The following is a 16273-nucleotide window of genomic DNA, read 5'->3' as shown; positions in this document are numbered from 1 at the left end:
AACAGAGGCTCCAAAATCAGCCTGGAGTGGATTAAATGGCATATTATTCAGGCTTAAAAAAGAGGAGACTCCTGTTATGTGCTACAACATGTCTAAACCTCGAGGATATTATTTTAAGTGAAATTAGTCAAAAACTACAAGAACGGTATGATTCCACTTACATGAAGTAACTGAACTAATCAAGCTCGTAGTAACAGAAAGTAGAACCATGGTAGCCAGGCATGCTGGCTCACGCCTATAATCCCAGCATTTTGGGAGGCCAAGGTGGGTGGATCTCCTGAGGTCAGGAGATCGAGACCAGCCCAGCCAACATGGTGAACCCCTGTCTCTACACAAAAATACAAAAATTAGCCGGGCCTGGTAGTGTGCACCTGTAATCCCAGCTACTCGGGAGGTTGAGGCACCAGCCTGGGCGACACAGCAAGACTGTTTCAAAAAAGAAAGAAAGAAAGAAAGAAGAATGGTGGTTACCAAGGGACTGGGGTAGGGGCAAATGGGTACAGAGTTTCAGTTTTGCAAGATGAAAATGATGTAGAGGTCCGCTGCACAACAATGTGAACATCGTTAACACCACTGAATTGTTCAACTAAAAATAGGTTAAGATGGTATATTTTGTTACTTATTTTTTCACTAATTAAAAATATAAATTTAATAAAAAAGGATAAAGAGGAGGGCAGCCCAATGTTTTGCTCTTTATGCCCGAATTTGTTTGGCGAAATCGAGCCTTGCCAGCTCTTTTTCCCACAGTGAGAAGGGCCCAAGCTCCCGCGCAGCCTCCCGGCTGCACCCACGGGATACCCCACCCCTCTCTGCGCTCCTTGGTCCGCCCACTGCAGTTTTCGCCAATCGCGGCCCTCGCCCCGCCCCCTTACCCAAACCTCTTTCCTGCATCCGGGCCTGAGAGTGCAGGCTTGGGAGGCTTGGGGGAAGCATGGAGGTCCAAGGAAATGCCCAGGCTAGCCCGAGTTGTTCGTCGCTCAGCCGGGACTGCTCGGGGGTCCCAGTGTCCAAGGAGCTGCTGACTGCGGGAAGCGACGATCGTGGAGGTGACAGGACGGGCGACTACGGCGTGGGCCGCGCTAGTGCGGCGGAGGAGGCGCGACCGGAGCAGCTCGGGGGCCGGTGACTCTCTGCCCGGGCTCCACACCCTCGAGGGGAGCCCCGGGGACTGCTGCGGGGCTCTCGGGTGTCCTGCTCGCGGCAGGGGTGGGGGCTTTGGGGCGGGCACCCGGCTGCGGGCCCGGAACGGTTTTCCCAGCTAGTGGTTCTTAAATTCTGCAAGGTAGTGAGCGCCTGCCCTGTCAGGCGCCGCTACCAGGCACCTCCCCTGCCCTGGAAGCTGGGACGCTCTCGAACTCTTTCGGGGAAGGGAGGGCTTTTGGTCGGGCTTCCTGGGTCGGAGCAGTTGGCTGGTAGGGGGAGGCAGAGGAATATTATGCCTAACCGTCCCCCTTCCTTCTTCATACGCACACCCACCACCCTTAGTGCCACTGTCTTGTAGAGGGAGACATGCATCCAGGAAATCCCCACAGCATTTCAGACGCTATAGATAGAATTTAAAAGCATGAGTTCGAATCCCAGCTCCACTAGTAATTAACTAGTGGGCCTTAGAGTTATTTTCATTCTCTAAGCCTCAGTTTTTGCATTTGGAAAATGGAGGTAGTAGTAGTGCCTGTAGCATTTTTGTAGGAAGGAGGATGCATAAAAAGGGTTGGGCATGCTGTCAATAAATATTAGCTTGAAGAAAAGGCTTTATGAGAACCCAGAGATTCCTAAGGACATATACTAATGCTAACCAAAGCTTATGTAGTGCTTATTGTGTATGCCCCAGGAACTAACACATTTAATTCTCACGACAACCCTTTGCAGAAAAGTTGTCTCTGTTTTATAGTTAAGAAAGCCGATACATGATTTATCATACAGGTAATTTACTTTCTGGAGATCATGTGGCTGGAAAGTAGCAAAACTGGGACTTGAATTCAAGTATTCTGGCTCCAGAGTCTGTGCTCTGATCACGAATCCAGTAGGCCTTAAGTAGTAAGCATTCAGCAGATGTGTGTTACACTCTGCTTTTCAGGTGAACAGGCTTTGTTTTTAAACCAGATTTAAGGGATTTTTCGGATATTAGAAATAGGGCGTGCAAAGCCTTGAGTTTTGTTAAGTTCCCCTCTTGGAACTCTGATGGGATAGAGAGTTGGGATGATTTGAGTAGTGAGAGATGAGGCTGAAAAGGTAGAGTGGGTGACAAAATGTCCTCAAAAGGCTACTTTGTTTGGGTTGAACATCTTCACGGAAGGGGAAATACCAGGCAAGCATGTTTTACTAATGAAGAAACAAATGCTCAGAGATCAGGTAATTTGCCCAGTGTTACACAACTAGTAACCATTTCTGGCTTCGCTTAACCATTGTTACGCTCTGTACTGCTTCCTCCATTCTGTCATTACAGACCCACATTTGTCTACTGATGAATTTCTGATCCAGAAAGGTGCAGTTTAGTGTGCATTTATTACTTCCATTGGTGATAGAGGTGAATGAGACGGTGTAAGAAAGGAGAGGTGACTGTCCATAAAGAATTAAAATGTTGTATTGGAGGTTGGAGTGCTTTTTTTTTAAAAAAAAAGAAAATCTTGGGGAGTGTGAACAGTCAAGACTTAAGACTGGTTATGTGAGAGGCTTGTTGATGGGCTCTTGTTTTTTTATGCTGTAGTAAATTAAGGGTGTTTGCGTGTCTATATTTTCAGGTATATGGGACAGGTTGCTCATCAACCCCCAACCTAAGTCCAGAAAGACCTCCAGTCTTCAAACAGTTCGGATAGAAAGGAGTCCCTGTAAGTACCTCTTCCCCTCTCTCGCCCTCTCTAATGCTGAATTTTGTCTAATCACACTGTTATTTGATGGGACAGTCTCTGCCTTCATGGTCAGGTATCAAACCACAGTCCAGTGGAACAAGTCTTACTTGGGATTTACATGATAAAGTCAGTACGCAGGATAGAATTTGTTAACATTATTTCTCTACCTTAAGAGGATAACTTTTTCGTGAAAAACTGCTTGTGGGATGAATTTTAAGAAGTCAAAAACAATTATTGGTAATTTCCATGGCAAATTTTTTTAGAGGTTAGTGAGCCTCAAACTTAATACTTATGGATGGAAAACCACAACCACATCCTATTGAATTGGACACAATTATTTAAATGATAAATATTACTTAGAATACAGCATAACAGGGCCAATTCTCTGTTAATTATTCTGTAGCATTGCTATATTACACATTTGTAAGTATGTCCCACGCTCAGACTTTCTGTATTACATGAATGTCCTCTATGTAATTCACTCTTAATGTTAAAAAAAAAAAAGACAAGAATTCAATGAAAACTTATGTAAATAAGCATGAAGGCGTCACATCAATAAACTAAGAAATCATGAGTACTCTGAAAGGGGAATTTAACCGTGGCATTATTACTGTAGCAGTAAATCTACAATAGCTAAAATGACCACATGGTGGCTGTCCCTCCAAAAATCAGTTTTTGTGGACATAGGTTTTTGTTTTGAGGGGTTATATACCTAGGATACCTAGGAGTGGAATTGCAGGTATATGGAAGGTGTAATTTTTTTTTTTTTTCGAAGAAGAAATTGCCATTTTGCATTTCCGCCAGCAAGGTATGAGAGTTTAGATGCTGCACATCCTAATCAAAATGTGGTATGGTCTTTTTAATTTTAGCTATTCTAGTGCAGATATAGTGGTATCACGTTGTAATCTTAATTTGTTTCTAATGATTAATAATGTTGAGCATCTTTTCATGTGTCACTATTTGTGTATCTTTGGTGAAGTGCCTGTTCAAATCTTGAGCGCATTTTAAAAAATCAGGTTCTTATTATAAACATCATTCTTAATAGTGCAGCTCTGCTAACAATAGATTTACCAGCCTTTGTGTGTCTGAGAAAGTCTTTATTTTGTTTTCAGTTTCTGGACGATGCTATAGTGGATTTAGAATTCTAGGTTGACAGTGTTGTTTTTTGCTTTTTCTTTTTTTTCCAGTACTTTAAAGATGTCTTTTCAGTGGCATTGTTCCTGATGCCAGTGTCTGCTGTCATTTTGTGTCATGAATATGGTGTTTCTTTTTTTCTCTGGCTGCCTCTAAGATTCTCTTTATCACTGGCTTTTACCAATTTTATGGTGAGGTGCCCTTTGTAGTTTTCTCTGTGAGTCTTGAGCTTGGGTTTGTTGAACATACTGGATCTATGAGTTTATAATCTTTATCAAATTTGGGGAATCTTTTAGGGATTTTGTTGTTGTTGCTCCTGTTGTGCCTGCTTTGCCTCTCCCGAAGGGACTCCAATTACACCTAATTTTGCCAGTTAAAGTTGTCCCACAGCTCATTGATTGGGTCTTGCATGTTTTGTGCTTCAATTTGGAAAGTTTCTATCGCTGGTTTTCTTGAGTTCACTATTCTTCTATATTGTTTAATCTGTTAATTCCATCAAACATATTTTTTCAAGTTAGATACAGTTTCCATCTCTAGAAGTTTGAGATGTTTATGTCTTCTGTTTCTTTCCTTGGGTTTGTGCTTTTCTTTTCTTCCTTGAACATATAGAGTATATTTATAAGAGCAGTTTTAACCTTCTTATTGCTGATTCTGTCTGTATCATTTCTGAATCTATTTCTATTTTTTTCCCCTCCTCTTTATGGATTCTGTTTTCCTGTTTATTTGCATGTTTGGTAATTTTTTATTAGTTGCTGGACGTTTTGAATCTTATGGCATTGTATGATGGATTTTATTTAATTTAGAAGAACCTACAGCTGGACTAACCTCAGGGTTCAGCATATACTCTCCAGGAGTACCATGGAAATATTTGGCTTCTGAGAATAAGGATTCAGGCCACACATTTTGGTACTTGCTTTGCTCTACTTGATTTATTAGTTGGAAACAAAAGCAGAACCAGATTTTCTGTCTCTAGCAATAGATTTAAATCTGAGGACAGAGAAATACCTTTATTTTTATCAGTAATTTCTCTGTCTCTCTGAAGGGAAATGAGAGCTAACCTTCATTATTGTGTAGGGCTTTGTTTGTGAACATGCTCTTGGGGAGTCCTTCCAGCACCTTATTTTACAAATAAAGGTCATCTACTTGACCTTAACCACCACTTTTTTTCTTCTTCCATACTCTGGACATTTTGGTCATCTGTTATGTATCCATAGCAGTGACATAAGTTTTGAGAGCCTGTTATATGCATGGTTATGTGCTGGGCCTCTTTTGAGAGATTAAAAAAAATTAATATCCCTTGTTCATTGATTGCTCTGTACTTGGCACAGTGACTGACAATTATCACTCCTCTTTATAGATTAGGTCTCAAGTGGTAAAATTAAATGTATTAATTAGGACTCTTGGTTGCAAATGACTAAAATCCAGCTCAGATAGCCTTAAGCAAAAAAAAAAAAAAAAAAAAATTATGTTGGCTCTTTTTATTGGGGAAAAAACTCCAGGGGTGGTGATTTCAGGTGCATCTGGATCCAGGTGCTCAGTGTCCTCAGGGATCAGCCACTCTGTCTCTTAGTTCTGCTTTCCTAGTGTTGGCCTAATCTAGGGCATGCTCTTATCTCAGGTGTGGCAAGTTACCAGTTTAAGTTTTAAGTATAAGCTTCAGCCTTATATTCAGCAACTCAGTCATTCAGCAAGATTTCTCTCTCAACAGTTCAACAAAAGGCCGTGAGTGATCGCTTATTGGCCCGACTAGAGCATTGTGTCACTGTGTATGCCACTAAAGCACATTACAGTGACTAAGGATATGGAGGATGTAGGCATGTATGGGGTGAGGGGCAAGAGTGACTAAAAGTGACACAAGCTTAAATGGAAAGCCAGGGTTATATGATCAGAAGAAAGGGAACAGATGTTGGGTAGGCAGAAATAACCACTACTTAATTAGCTGACCCAAGGCAATTCAGATAGAGGTAGAACTAGGATTCTATACATAACCTAGACAGTCTTACTCTAAAACCTCAGAACCTGGTACTCTTAACTGTTAAGCCACACTGCCTCCCTATTTAGTTACTGTTTGTTGAATGCCAGCCTTCTAAGAGTTTACAGTCCTGGGGATATATGAGAAACATAAAAACATTTGAGAAACAATTTTTTGCTGAATTGTATCGTCCTACTGCTTTATTCAGAAGAGGATGGAGGGTTTTTCAATGAAGGGAATTAAAAGATATGCAATTATGGTTGTTATTATTAGTACTCAATTCAGAAGTATTTATAGGAAATCCTGAGTTTCAAAATTTACTGGAATAAATGTTGATATACTTTATTTACTTTCCACAGTATTGGATCAGGTACAGACCTTTCTTCCACAGATGGCACAGGCAAATGAAAAGCTAAGAAAAGAAATGGCAGCTGCACCACCTGGTCGTTTCAATATTGAAAACGTTGATGGGACTCATGGCAAAGTTATACAAATGGTAACTGCTTTGTTTTCATATGGTAAAATTACTAGTTCACCTTGTCACCTGAGAAGAAGAGTGAGAACTTTTCCATTTTATTTTCAAGTGTCATTTTCCTGGTGTTAGCTCATGTTTCCAATGTTGTATAAGGTACATAGTCATTTTATGATTTAGTCATATGGCACAGGAGGGCTTTTTTTTTTCCCAAGTCAAATACTACATTTGTTATTCTGAAGCATTAATTTACTAAATGTCCTAACTGGATTTTTTTCTGTCCAAGCTCCAAAAGAGGTAGTTATAGTCTGATTTATTCAGTATGTGAAAATAAATGATGTGTGGAAGAGAGCAATTGATTACATAGGCTATGTGTAAAAATGTTGTCTCGTTTATACTCATCTCTTGTTTCTGCACTGGAATTCTCTTTATAATATCTGCGTCTGGACAGAGCTGAGACAGTTGTTAATAATATGTAATTCATTAGCCAATCTGGTCAGCTCTACCTCTAGCATATATCCCAAATCCAGTCACTTTGTACAACCTCCACTGTTCCTATGGACCTTTGTTGGTCCAGGTAATTATGGTCTCTCCTTTGGACTATTGCAGGAATTTCCTAGCAGGATTTTCTGCATTCACTGTTTCTTCCCCAGAGTCTGTTCTTCACACAGTTTGGGACCTGGGGGCTTCCCATCACATTTCAAATAAATGAAGTCTTTCAAAGGGCCCATATGATTCTGTCTGTACTTCTCTGTCTCAGAGATCCCCAGCCCCCAGGCTGTGGACTGGTACTGGTCTGCAGCCTGTTAGGAACCAGGCTACACAGCAGGAGGTGAGCCGTGGGTGAGTGCACATTACCACCTGAGCTCTGCCTCCTGTCAGGTCAGCAGCAGCATTAGATTCTCATAGGAGCATGAACCCTATTATGAACTGTGCACGTAAGGGATCTAGGTTGTGCACTCCTTATGAGATTCTAATGCCTGATGATCTGAGGTGGAACAGTTTCATCCCAAAACATCCCTGCCAAGGTCTGTGGAAAAATTTTCTTCCAAGAAACCAGTCCCTGGTACCAAAGAGGTTGGGCGCTGCTGCTCTGTCTGACCTTATTTCCTGCACAGCCCTCATCATTGCCTGCCCTCCAGCAGCAGTCTCCCTGCACCCCGTCTTCTCCCCTGCAGTTTTCTCAGGTAGAATGCTTTTCTCCAGATTTCTCCATCTCAACTCCCTCTGTCTCTGTGCAGTTGTCACCTGATCAGGAGGCCTTCCTTGATAGCTCTATTATTATATTATCCTGCTTTATTTTTTCTTACTTTCATTACCCTACATTATGCTTTGTTTGTATTTGTTTATTGTCTTTCTTTCGCCTCTAGAACAAATGTCAACAAATGTTTCTGTAAGAGGCCAGATAGTAAATACATTAGGTTCTGTGGGTCTTACTGTGTCTGTTGTGACTGGTCAACTCTGCTGTCGTAGTGTGAAAGCAGCTACTGAAAACATATACATGAATAAGCAAGCGGAAAAATTTTTATTGAGCAAAAAAAACTCCAGGGGTGGTGATTTCAGGTGCTCAGTGTCTTCAGAGGTCAGCCGCTCTGTCTCTTGGTTCTGCTTTGCTAGTGTTGGCCTAATCTAGAACATGCTCTTCCCCCAGCTGTGGCACGTTGCCAGTTTATCAGCAGCTTCAGCCTTAGATTCAGCAACTCACTCAGTCACTCAGAAAGATTTCTCTCTCAGCAGTTCCAACAAAAGGCCCTGAGTGATCGCTTACTGGCCTGGTTAGAGCAGTGTGTCACTGTGTATGGGTGCTGAAATGAGAATTTCATATTATTTTCACCTTTTGTGAATATCAGTATTTTAATTTTTCCTCCCAACCACTTAAAAATAGAAAAAAAAATTCCTACTGTGTGAGCTGAACAAAAGTAGGCAGTGGGCAAGATTTGGCCTGCAGGTTTTAATTTACTGGTCTCTACCCAAAACTGTAAATTTCACCAAGGTGAGGGGTTTTTTGTTTGTTTGTTTGTTTTTGAGACCGAGTCTCACTCTGTCACCCAGGCTGGAGTGCAGTGGCACAATCTCGGCTTACTGCAACCTCCGCCTCCCAGCTTTAAGTGATTCTCCTGCCTCAGCCTCCTGAGTAGCTGGGATTACAGGTGCGCACCACCATGTCTGGCTCATTTTTGTATTTTTAGTAGGGAAGGGGTTTCATTATGTTGGCCAGGCTGGTCTCAAACTCCTGGCCTTGTGATCCGCCCACCTCACCCTTCCAAAGTTCTGGGATTATAGGCATGAGCCACCATGCCCGCCTGAGGGTTTTGTTTTGATTTTTTGTTGTTGTTGAGTCTTTAGTACATAGTATAGTGCTTAGCCCATGTTAGCATTTGCTGAATGAATGTTATTGAATGTGATTAGGATATATAGAATTAGGCTACAGCAGATATTTTAGATATATAGCAGATATTTCAGATATTTATCTGCTGTAGCAGATATTTTAGTAAATGCAAGTCATCATTATGACAGACCCTGGCAACTAAAAGTATAAAAAAGCCATGTTGTCTTAAAAACATTTTTTATCCTTGCAACTGGATGTGGTGTCTCACGCCTATAATTGCAGCACTTTGGGAGGCCAAGGCAGGTGGATCATTTGAGGTCGGGAGTTCAAGACCAGCCTGGCCAACAGAGTGAAACCCCGTCTCTACTAAAAATTAAGAGAAATGCAAATCAAAACCATAATGAGATACCATCTCACACCTGTTAGAATGGCAATCGTTGTAGTCAGGAGACAACAGATGCCGGAGAGGATATGGAGAAATAGGAACACTTTTACACTGTTGGTGGGAGTGTAAATTAGTTCAACTATTGTGGAAGACAGTGTGGTGATTCCTCAAGGATATAGAACTAGAAATACTATTTGACCCAGCCATCCCATTATGGGTATATACCCAAAGGATTATAAATCATTCTATTATGAAGACACATGCACATGTATGTTTATTGCAGCACTGTTCACAATAGCAAAGACTTGGAACCAACCCAAATGCCCATCAATGATAGACTGGATAAAGAAAATGTGGCACATATACAGCATGGAATACTATGCAGCCATAAAAAGGATGAGTTCGTGTCCTTTGCAGGGACATAGATGAAGCTGGAAACTGTAATTCTCAGCAAACTAACACAAGAACAGAAAACCAAACACTGCATGTTCCCAGTCATAAATGGGAGTTGCACAATGAGAACACATGGATACAGGGAGGGGAACATCACACACTGGGGCCTGTCAGGGTGGGAGTCTAGGGGAGGGGTAGCATTAGAAGAAATACCTAATGTAGATGATGGGGTGATGGATGCAGCAAACTGCTATGGCACGTGTACACCTGTGTAACAAATCTGCACGTTCTCCACATGTACCCCAAAACTTAAAGTATTGTTTAAAAAAATTAAATAAATAAAAAAAGCACACCAGCTACTCAGGAGGCTGAGAGGCACAAGAATTGCTTAAGCCCAGGAGGTGGAGGTGGCAGTGAGCTGAGATTATGCCACCGCACTCCAGCCTGGGATGTTTCAGTATTTTTGCTGAGTGTTGGTTATTCCCAATATTGTTTTATTACAATTTTTTAAGGACCTGCTCTAAAATAGATTTCCCATCCGCTACTTTTTGCAGGATGTGGCTTTGTTTGAGATGAATCAGTCGGATTCAAAAGAAGCGGACAGTTCAGAAGAGAGTTCACAAGACAGTTCAGAGAATAGTTCAGAATCAGAGGATGAAGATGACAGCATCCCATCTGAAGTCACCATAGAGAACATTAAGCTTCCCAATTCTGAAGGTGGAAAAGGCAAGATTGAAGTTTTGGACAGTCCAGCAAGTAAAAAAAAGAAATAGTCAAATAAATTATCTGAAACGAAACAGGTGACATATGTCTGCAAATTCTGTGAAAAAGAATGTGATTCACTGGCTCTTGTGCTTTTCAGTTACCTATGGTGCTTTTATGTGTTAAAAACTTTAGACAAATTTAACAGTTTCTTTGAGCAAAGAATGATTCATGAGTTAGGTAGCATTGTTAACTGAAAGGGGTTCAGAGACCTCCACTCTACAGCATGGAAAGTGCCTTTATAAGCTGAATACAGAAGTAGAGTACAGAAATAACTTGATGGGTTACAGCTAGGTGTTTGCATAAATAAGGCAAAGAGGAGACCTAAGGCTGCCTGATGTCCCATAGGTATGGTCTAATCACTTGGCTGTCTCGTCTGATGGACTGAGGCTTGGCTATTTGTGATTGGCCAAACTTAGCTATTTGTTATAAAAATACACTCCTAAATTAGGTTTTGCTGTGTTCATGTATTTAGATTGAAGTTAGTAGTGGCCTCCTGCTTATTTAACTGTTTCCTCCTTTTGGTCAGTCTCTCGATCTTGAAGAGATTGACCAAAACCTTAGGTATTGATGCCACTCTCCATCACCATTATCATGGACTCATTTGCTCTCGGGATGGAATTCACAAGTCATAATGTCAGGACAGTAAGACCATTTAACGCATAATGGATGGCGACATAAAAGTACTTAAGACTCTTGAGAGGATATCGCACACCAAGGAGACTACTATGGTGACTTTCAGGAAAATAATACCAAGAAACTGAAGTATACTCCTTGACAGGAGCCCCTACGAACCATACTCATCAAAATCAAACAAGTCAAAATTCAGGCAATATAGACAGTTCACCAGTATTTGAGACCAGTTAATCATAGTGTTTGTTTGGGAAGTGATGGTCATTAAGGACTGTGGTTGCTATAAAATGGTCTTATTTAAAGAGGTAATCATTTTTTGTCATTAGTGTTTAACAAAAGTCGTAAGAATCTAGAGATCCACTGGAAGAAACAAAGATTAGAAAACCTTGGAAAAGTCAAGCTTGCCTTCCACCATTTTGGATGCCTGCAAACCAACTGTTAGCTCCTCCTGCAAAATATCATGTGTTCTGTTCCCTTGAGAAATTTCATTCATGAATATGGTGGCAGTGTCTAAAGGAACAGTAGTATCAGCTAGTATTTTATTGAATTTTCTGTAGTAGCAAACTGTAGAAAAATAGGTACAACATTCAGTTTTGTTTAGTACCACATATAACCCCCAACATGAGCAAAGAGGAGATCTAAGGCTGCATGGTATCCCATGAAGTACTCTAGTTAAATGCTTTTGAAGGACGGCTTCTACCCCAGGAGGTCTGGTTGGTCATAAAATAAGACTTTTCTCTATCTGTGCGTTAGTTTTAAATACCATATGACTAGCACCCAACCACTGCAAAGATGAGTCCCCAGGAGCCCCATTGCAATCTTTTTTTCAGTGGAAACTAGCTAATCTTTATTTTCTTCATCTATTCCAAGGTTGATGTTAATTTCAATTGCTGACTATTTTAGACTCTGATAACAGGAGGTATTTATGGGGACTTTCGGGGAAGCTATTTGGAAGGCAGATTTGAATCATGCCACATAGCAAGATCCTAACCAGTGGGGAGCAAAATGGAGTAAGCATATTTTCTGCAGACTAATACAGGCAGACCCTCTGAGGCTGAAAGGAGGGCTACCTAGTGATATCTGAGCAGGAGTCAGTTCAGTTCATCCACTGGTATGTCTGCATAGCTCCCGAACAAGGTCCAGGAGGAAACTTACTTTTTTATGGTTTCCCTCCTTTTAAAAAGATATTTTACATTTTATTATTTTCATTTTTTTTTAACTTTTAAGTTCAGAGGTGCACGTGGAGGTTTGTTATATAGACAAATTGTGTATTGTGGGGGTTTGGTGTATAGATTATGTCGTCACCAGGTGATAAGCATAGTGCTCGATAGGTAGTTTTCAATCCTCACCCTCCTCCCACCCTCCTTCCTAGAGTGGGCCCTGGTGTCTGTTCCCTTCTTTGCATCAATGTGTACTCAATGTTTAGCTCTTACTTATAAGTGAGAACATGCAGTATTTGTTTTTTCTGTTCCTGTGTTTGTTGCTTAGGTCCTGAATATCTTTTGTTAGTTTTCTGCTTTGATGATCTATCCAATGCTCAGTGGGGTGTTAAAGTCTCCCATTATTATGTGTTTATCTAAATCTCTTTGTAGATCTCTGAGTGCTTGCTTTATGAATCTGGGTACTCCTGTGTTGGGTGTGTGTATGTTTAGGATAATTAGATCTTGTTGAATTGAGCCCTTTACCGTTATGTAGTACCCTTCTTCACCTTTTAAAAAATCTTTGTAAAAGTATGTTTCATATTAAAATAGCAACCCCTGCCTTTTTCTTTCTGTTTGCTTGGTAGATTTTTCTCCATCCCTTTACTTTGAGCCTCTGGGTGTCATTGCACGTGAGGTGGGTCTCTTGAAGATAGGATCTCATTGGGTTTTGCTTCTTTATCAAACTTGCCACACTTTGCCTTTTGATTGGGGCATTTAGCCCATTTACATTCAAGGGCAGTATTGATATGTGTGGATTTGATCCTGTCATCATATTGTTTGCTGGTTACTATGCAGACTTGTCTGTGTGGTTGCTTTATAGTGTTGCTAATCTATGTACTTAAGCGTGTCTTTGTAGTGGCTGGTAACCCAGTCTTTCCTTTCCATAGTTAGCACTCCCTTCCAAACCTCTTGTAAGGCAGGTCTGGTGTTAACATATTCCCTTAGCATTTGCTTGTCTGAAAAGGATCTTATTTTTCCTTTGCTCATGAAGCTTAGTTTGGTCAGACATGAAATTCTTGGTTGAAAATTCTTTTCTTTAAGAATGCTGAATATAGGCCCCCGAAACTCTTCTGGCTTGTAGAGTTTCTGCTGGTACTTCTGCTGTTAGCCTGATGGGATTCCCTTTGTAGATGACTTGCCCCTTCTCTCTCGCTGCATTTAGCATTTTTTCTTTCATTTCCATTTTGGAGGATCTGATGAATGTGTGTCTTTGGGTTGGTCTGCTTGTGCAGTATTTCATGAGGGTTCTGTCTGCATTTTCTGAATTTGAATGTTGGCCACTTGTAGCAAGGTTGGGGAAATTTTCACTGGCAATATCCTGAAATATATTTTCAAAGTTGCTTGCTTTCTCTCCCTCTTTCAGTCACACCAATGAGTCATAGATTGGGTCTCTTTACATAATCCTGCATTCCTCGGAAGTTTTGTTCAGTTTTCATTTCTCTTTATTGTTTTTTCTTTATTTTTTTCTAAGTTATTTCAGAGAGCCAGTCTTCAGGCTCTTAGATTCTTTGCTCAGCTTGGTCAGTTCTGCTGTTAATACTTGTGATTGCATTATGCAATTCTTGTAGTATGTTTCTTCGCTCTATCAGATCAGTTTGGTTTATTCTTATAGTGGCCATTTTGTTTATCCGCTTCTGTATTGTTTTATTGTAATCCTTAGATTCCACAGATTGGGTTTTGACTTTATCCTATATGTTGATGATCTTCATTCCTGTCTATATTCTGAATTTTATTCCTGCCATTTCAGCCATCTCAGCCTGGTTAAGAACTATTGCTGGGGAACTAGTGTATTTGTTTGGAGGTAGGACAACACTCTAGTGCTTTTGGGTTATCAGAGTTCTTGCACTGGTTCTTTTTTATCTTTGTGGGCTGATGTCCCTGAAGTTGCTAACCTTTGGATGATTTTTTTTTTCTTTTATCCTATTTTATGTCCTTGTGTGTTTGATTATGGTATGAAGTGGGTATAGTCAACTGACTTATTTCTAGAAGGTTTTCCAGGGCCAAGGCTCAACTCAGGACTCCCAGACTGTATGCTATAATTCTGGGATGCTGATATCAGGCCCCCAGCTTTGTTCTCTGGTCACTGGAGGCTAGGAACCTGCTGCACTAGAGGGGCCAAAATATTTCTGGACCACTGGTCAGAACACTTCAATGGGTGGTGCCAGCCAAAGTACTTTGTATGACAGTGGGATCTGTCCTCATATGCACATGCCAGCAGTAGCAGTGGGGTGCAGTACACACTCCTCAGCCTCGGAGGGGTGCTGGCAGTTGCAGGGGTGCTGTTTTTGTGCAGGCATTTGCAGTGGCTGTGGTGTTAGCATGGGGGTGGGGTGCTCCGGGCCATGCTAGATTGTGTGTGCCCTCTGTGCGTGTGCTCACATGACGGCAATAGCCATGCAGGGTAGGAGCCGGCCACTGGTCTCCATGCATAGTTTCATGCCACTGGTGGTGTTGACACAGGGCAGGGTACTGGTGGCTACAGGACTGTTGCCAAATGTGCACACGTTCATGCTGGCAGCAGTGGCTGCACTGGGTGTAGGGCAGGTCCACTGGTCACTATGCCTAATTTTGTGGCTGTTGGCAGTGTTGCTGTGGGGTGGGTACTGGTGGTCTCCATACCTGCAATTGCTCCAATGGCAGTGGCAGCATGGTGGTTGGGTGCAGTGTACTCAAGCTAGCAGTAGTGGTGTGGCCAGGTGCACAAGCACCCACACACTGGCAGGAAATTGGAAGCAAGATCTGTGTGCACAGAGGCTGGTAAAGTGATTCTGGGGTTGGCTGCATGCAAGTGCCTGCAGGCAGAATGGCATGGGGGAGGCTGCAGTGGGCAGAGAGAGTGGGATCAGGGGGTCTGGTGCACAGTCTGTTAAAGGTGGGAGTGGTGCTGGAGTTCTCTGAAATTCAGGCACAATCCGCCAGCTCAGGTGCTATGGTGCAGGCCCCCAGGCACACCCCATCTGGGCATCCAAGGCTGCACTGCAAGCAGGGACAGCCAGGCTGAGGCCCAGGGAGAGGCCAGGAAACTGAGTTCAGATCGGCCAGGTCTCATAGGCAAGACCACCCTGCACTTTTCACATGTGATAGTTCTCTAGGGTTAAAGTCTCTTATGGGAGCAAGTTGAGTCTGGGGGATGGGCATCCCTGGCCAAATCCACTACAGATGCTTCCACACCAAAGCCCCTGGGATCTGCACCAGCTAGAGTTCTGCCCCTACTACTTCTCTAAGCAGCTCTCCCAGCAAGCTCCAGGGTCCATAGGGGGTCCTGGGGTCTCCTGCTGCCAGATTCCAGAGGCCTGTGGTGAGAGTCAGTTGCTGTTTGCCTGCTCAACTCAACCCTTTCCCTGGAGTCAGAGGCCAGGAATGAGTCCCAGTGTGTGGTAGCCCCTTGCAGGGTTCCCCGCTTCCTCCCTTTTCAGCCCAGAGTCTGTGTCTTCTCTTCACTCTCAATGCCCTCCCTCTGGAGATCTGCTAGGAATGCACCAGTCTTCCTGATATCCCAGTCCTTGGTGGCAGATGTTCCCTCCAGCTACATCTAATTGGTCATCTTGTCTCCGACCTGTTCCCTTTATAGCATGTGATAAGTGTGTATAACCACATTTAGTGGAAAAGCACCTTTCTATATTTAATCCAATGACATTATGCAAATAATCACTAGTACCCACATACATAGTCCCCAGGTCTTGAGTATGTGATGCCTGGAAGCATAATATACCTTTTGTAGGCATCACTTGGTTTGATTTTCTATATTTGATTGTGGTTAGGTTATTCATTGGAAAGGTTAGGATATTGCTTTCCTTGAGTGTAGGCAAGCAAATAGCAGTGACATTTAGAACATCAAGGATTGCTTTCTCTTCCTTTGGTGTTTCAGGGTAATTCTCTTTGGGAACTCAGAGAGGTGTTGGCATTAGTGGAATTGTTTCCTGGTTTTTACACTTAAGCCCACAAACCCAAACAGCTGATCTTTTTTTTTTTTTTTTTTTTTTTTTTTTTTGGCTAGAGCATAGCCTTATCTAAAGCCATTGCAAATTATGGTTCCATGGATTTTCCTGTAAGGAAAAGGAAAGATTAGGACAGTGGGAAAGAAGGGAAAAAGAAAAGGGGCATAGTTTTCACGATGACAGAGAAGACAAGTCTTGATCAAT

General features: G+C 42.1%; 1 protein-coding gene across 1 annotated transcript; it reads left to right on the top strand.

Moving 5' to 3' along the window:
- The first annotated feature begins 885 nt into the window (after window positions 1-885).
- On the top strand, window positions 886-10338 carry NOPCHAP1 (NOP protein chaperone 1). The gene is made up of 4 exons (XM_012469196.2): window positions 886-1046; window positions 2742-2828; window positions 6315-6451; window positions 10089-10338. Exons 1-4 carry the CDS (start codon window positions 932-934, stop codon window positions 10305-10307), a joined length of 558 nt encoding a protein of 185 aa, XP_012324619.1. The 5' UTR covers window positions 886-931; the 3' UTR covers window positions 10308-10338.
- The last annotated feature ends 5935 nt before the right edge of the window (window positions 10339-16273 follow it).

Source organism: Aotus nancymaae, unplaced genomic scaffold, assembly GCF_030222135.1.
Source record: "Aotus nancymaae isolate 86718 unplaced genomic scaffold, 86718_ANA_hifiasm-v0.15.2.pri h1tg000021l, whole genome shotgun sequence".
Lineage (NCBI taxonomy): Eukaryota > Metazoa > Chordata > Mammalia > Primates > Aotidae > Aotus > Aotus nancymaae.
The sequence above is the reverse complement of the archived record's forward strand: the minus strand, read 5'-3'. Positions and strand labels throughout refer to the sequence as shown.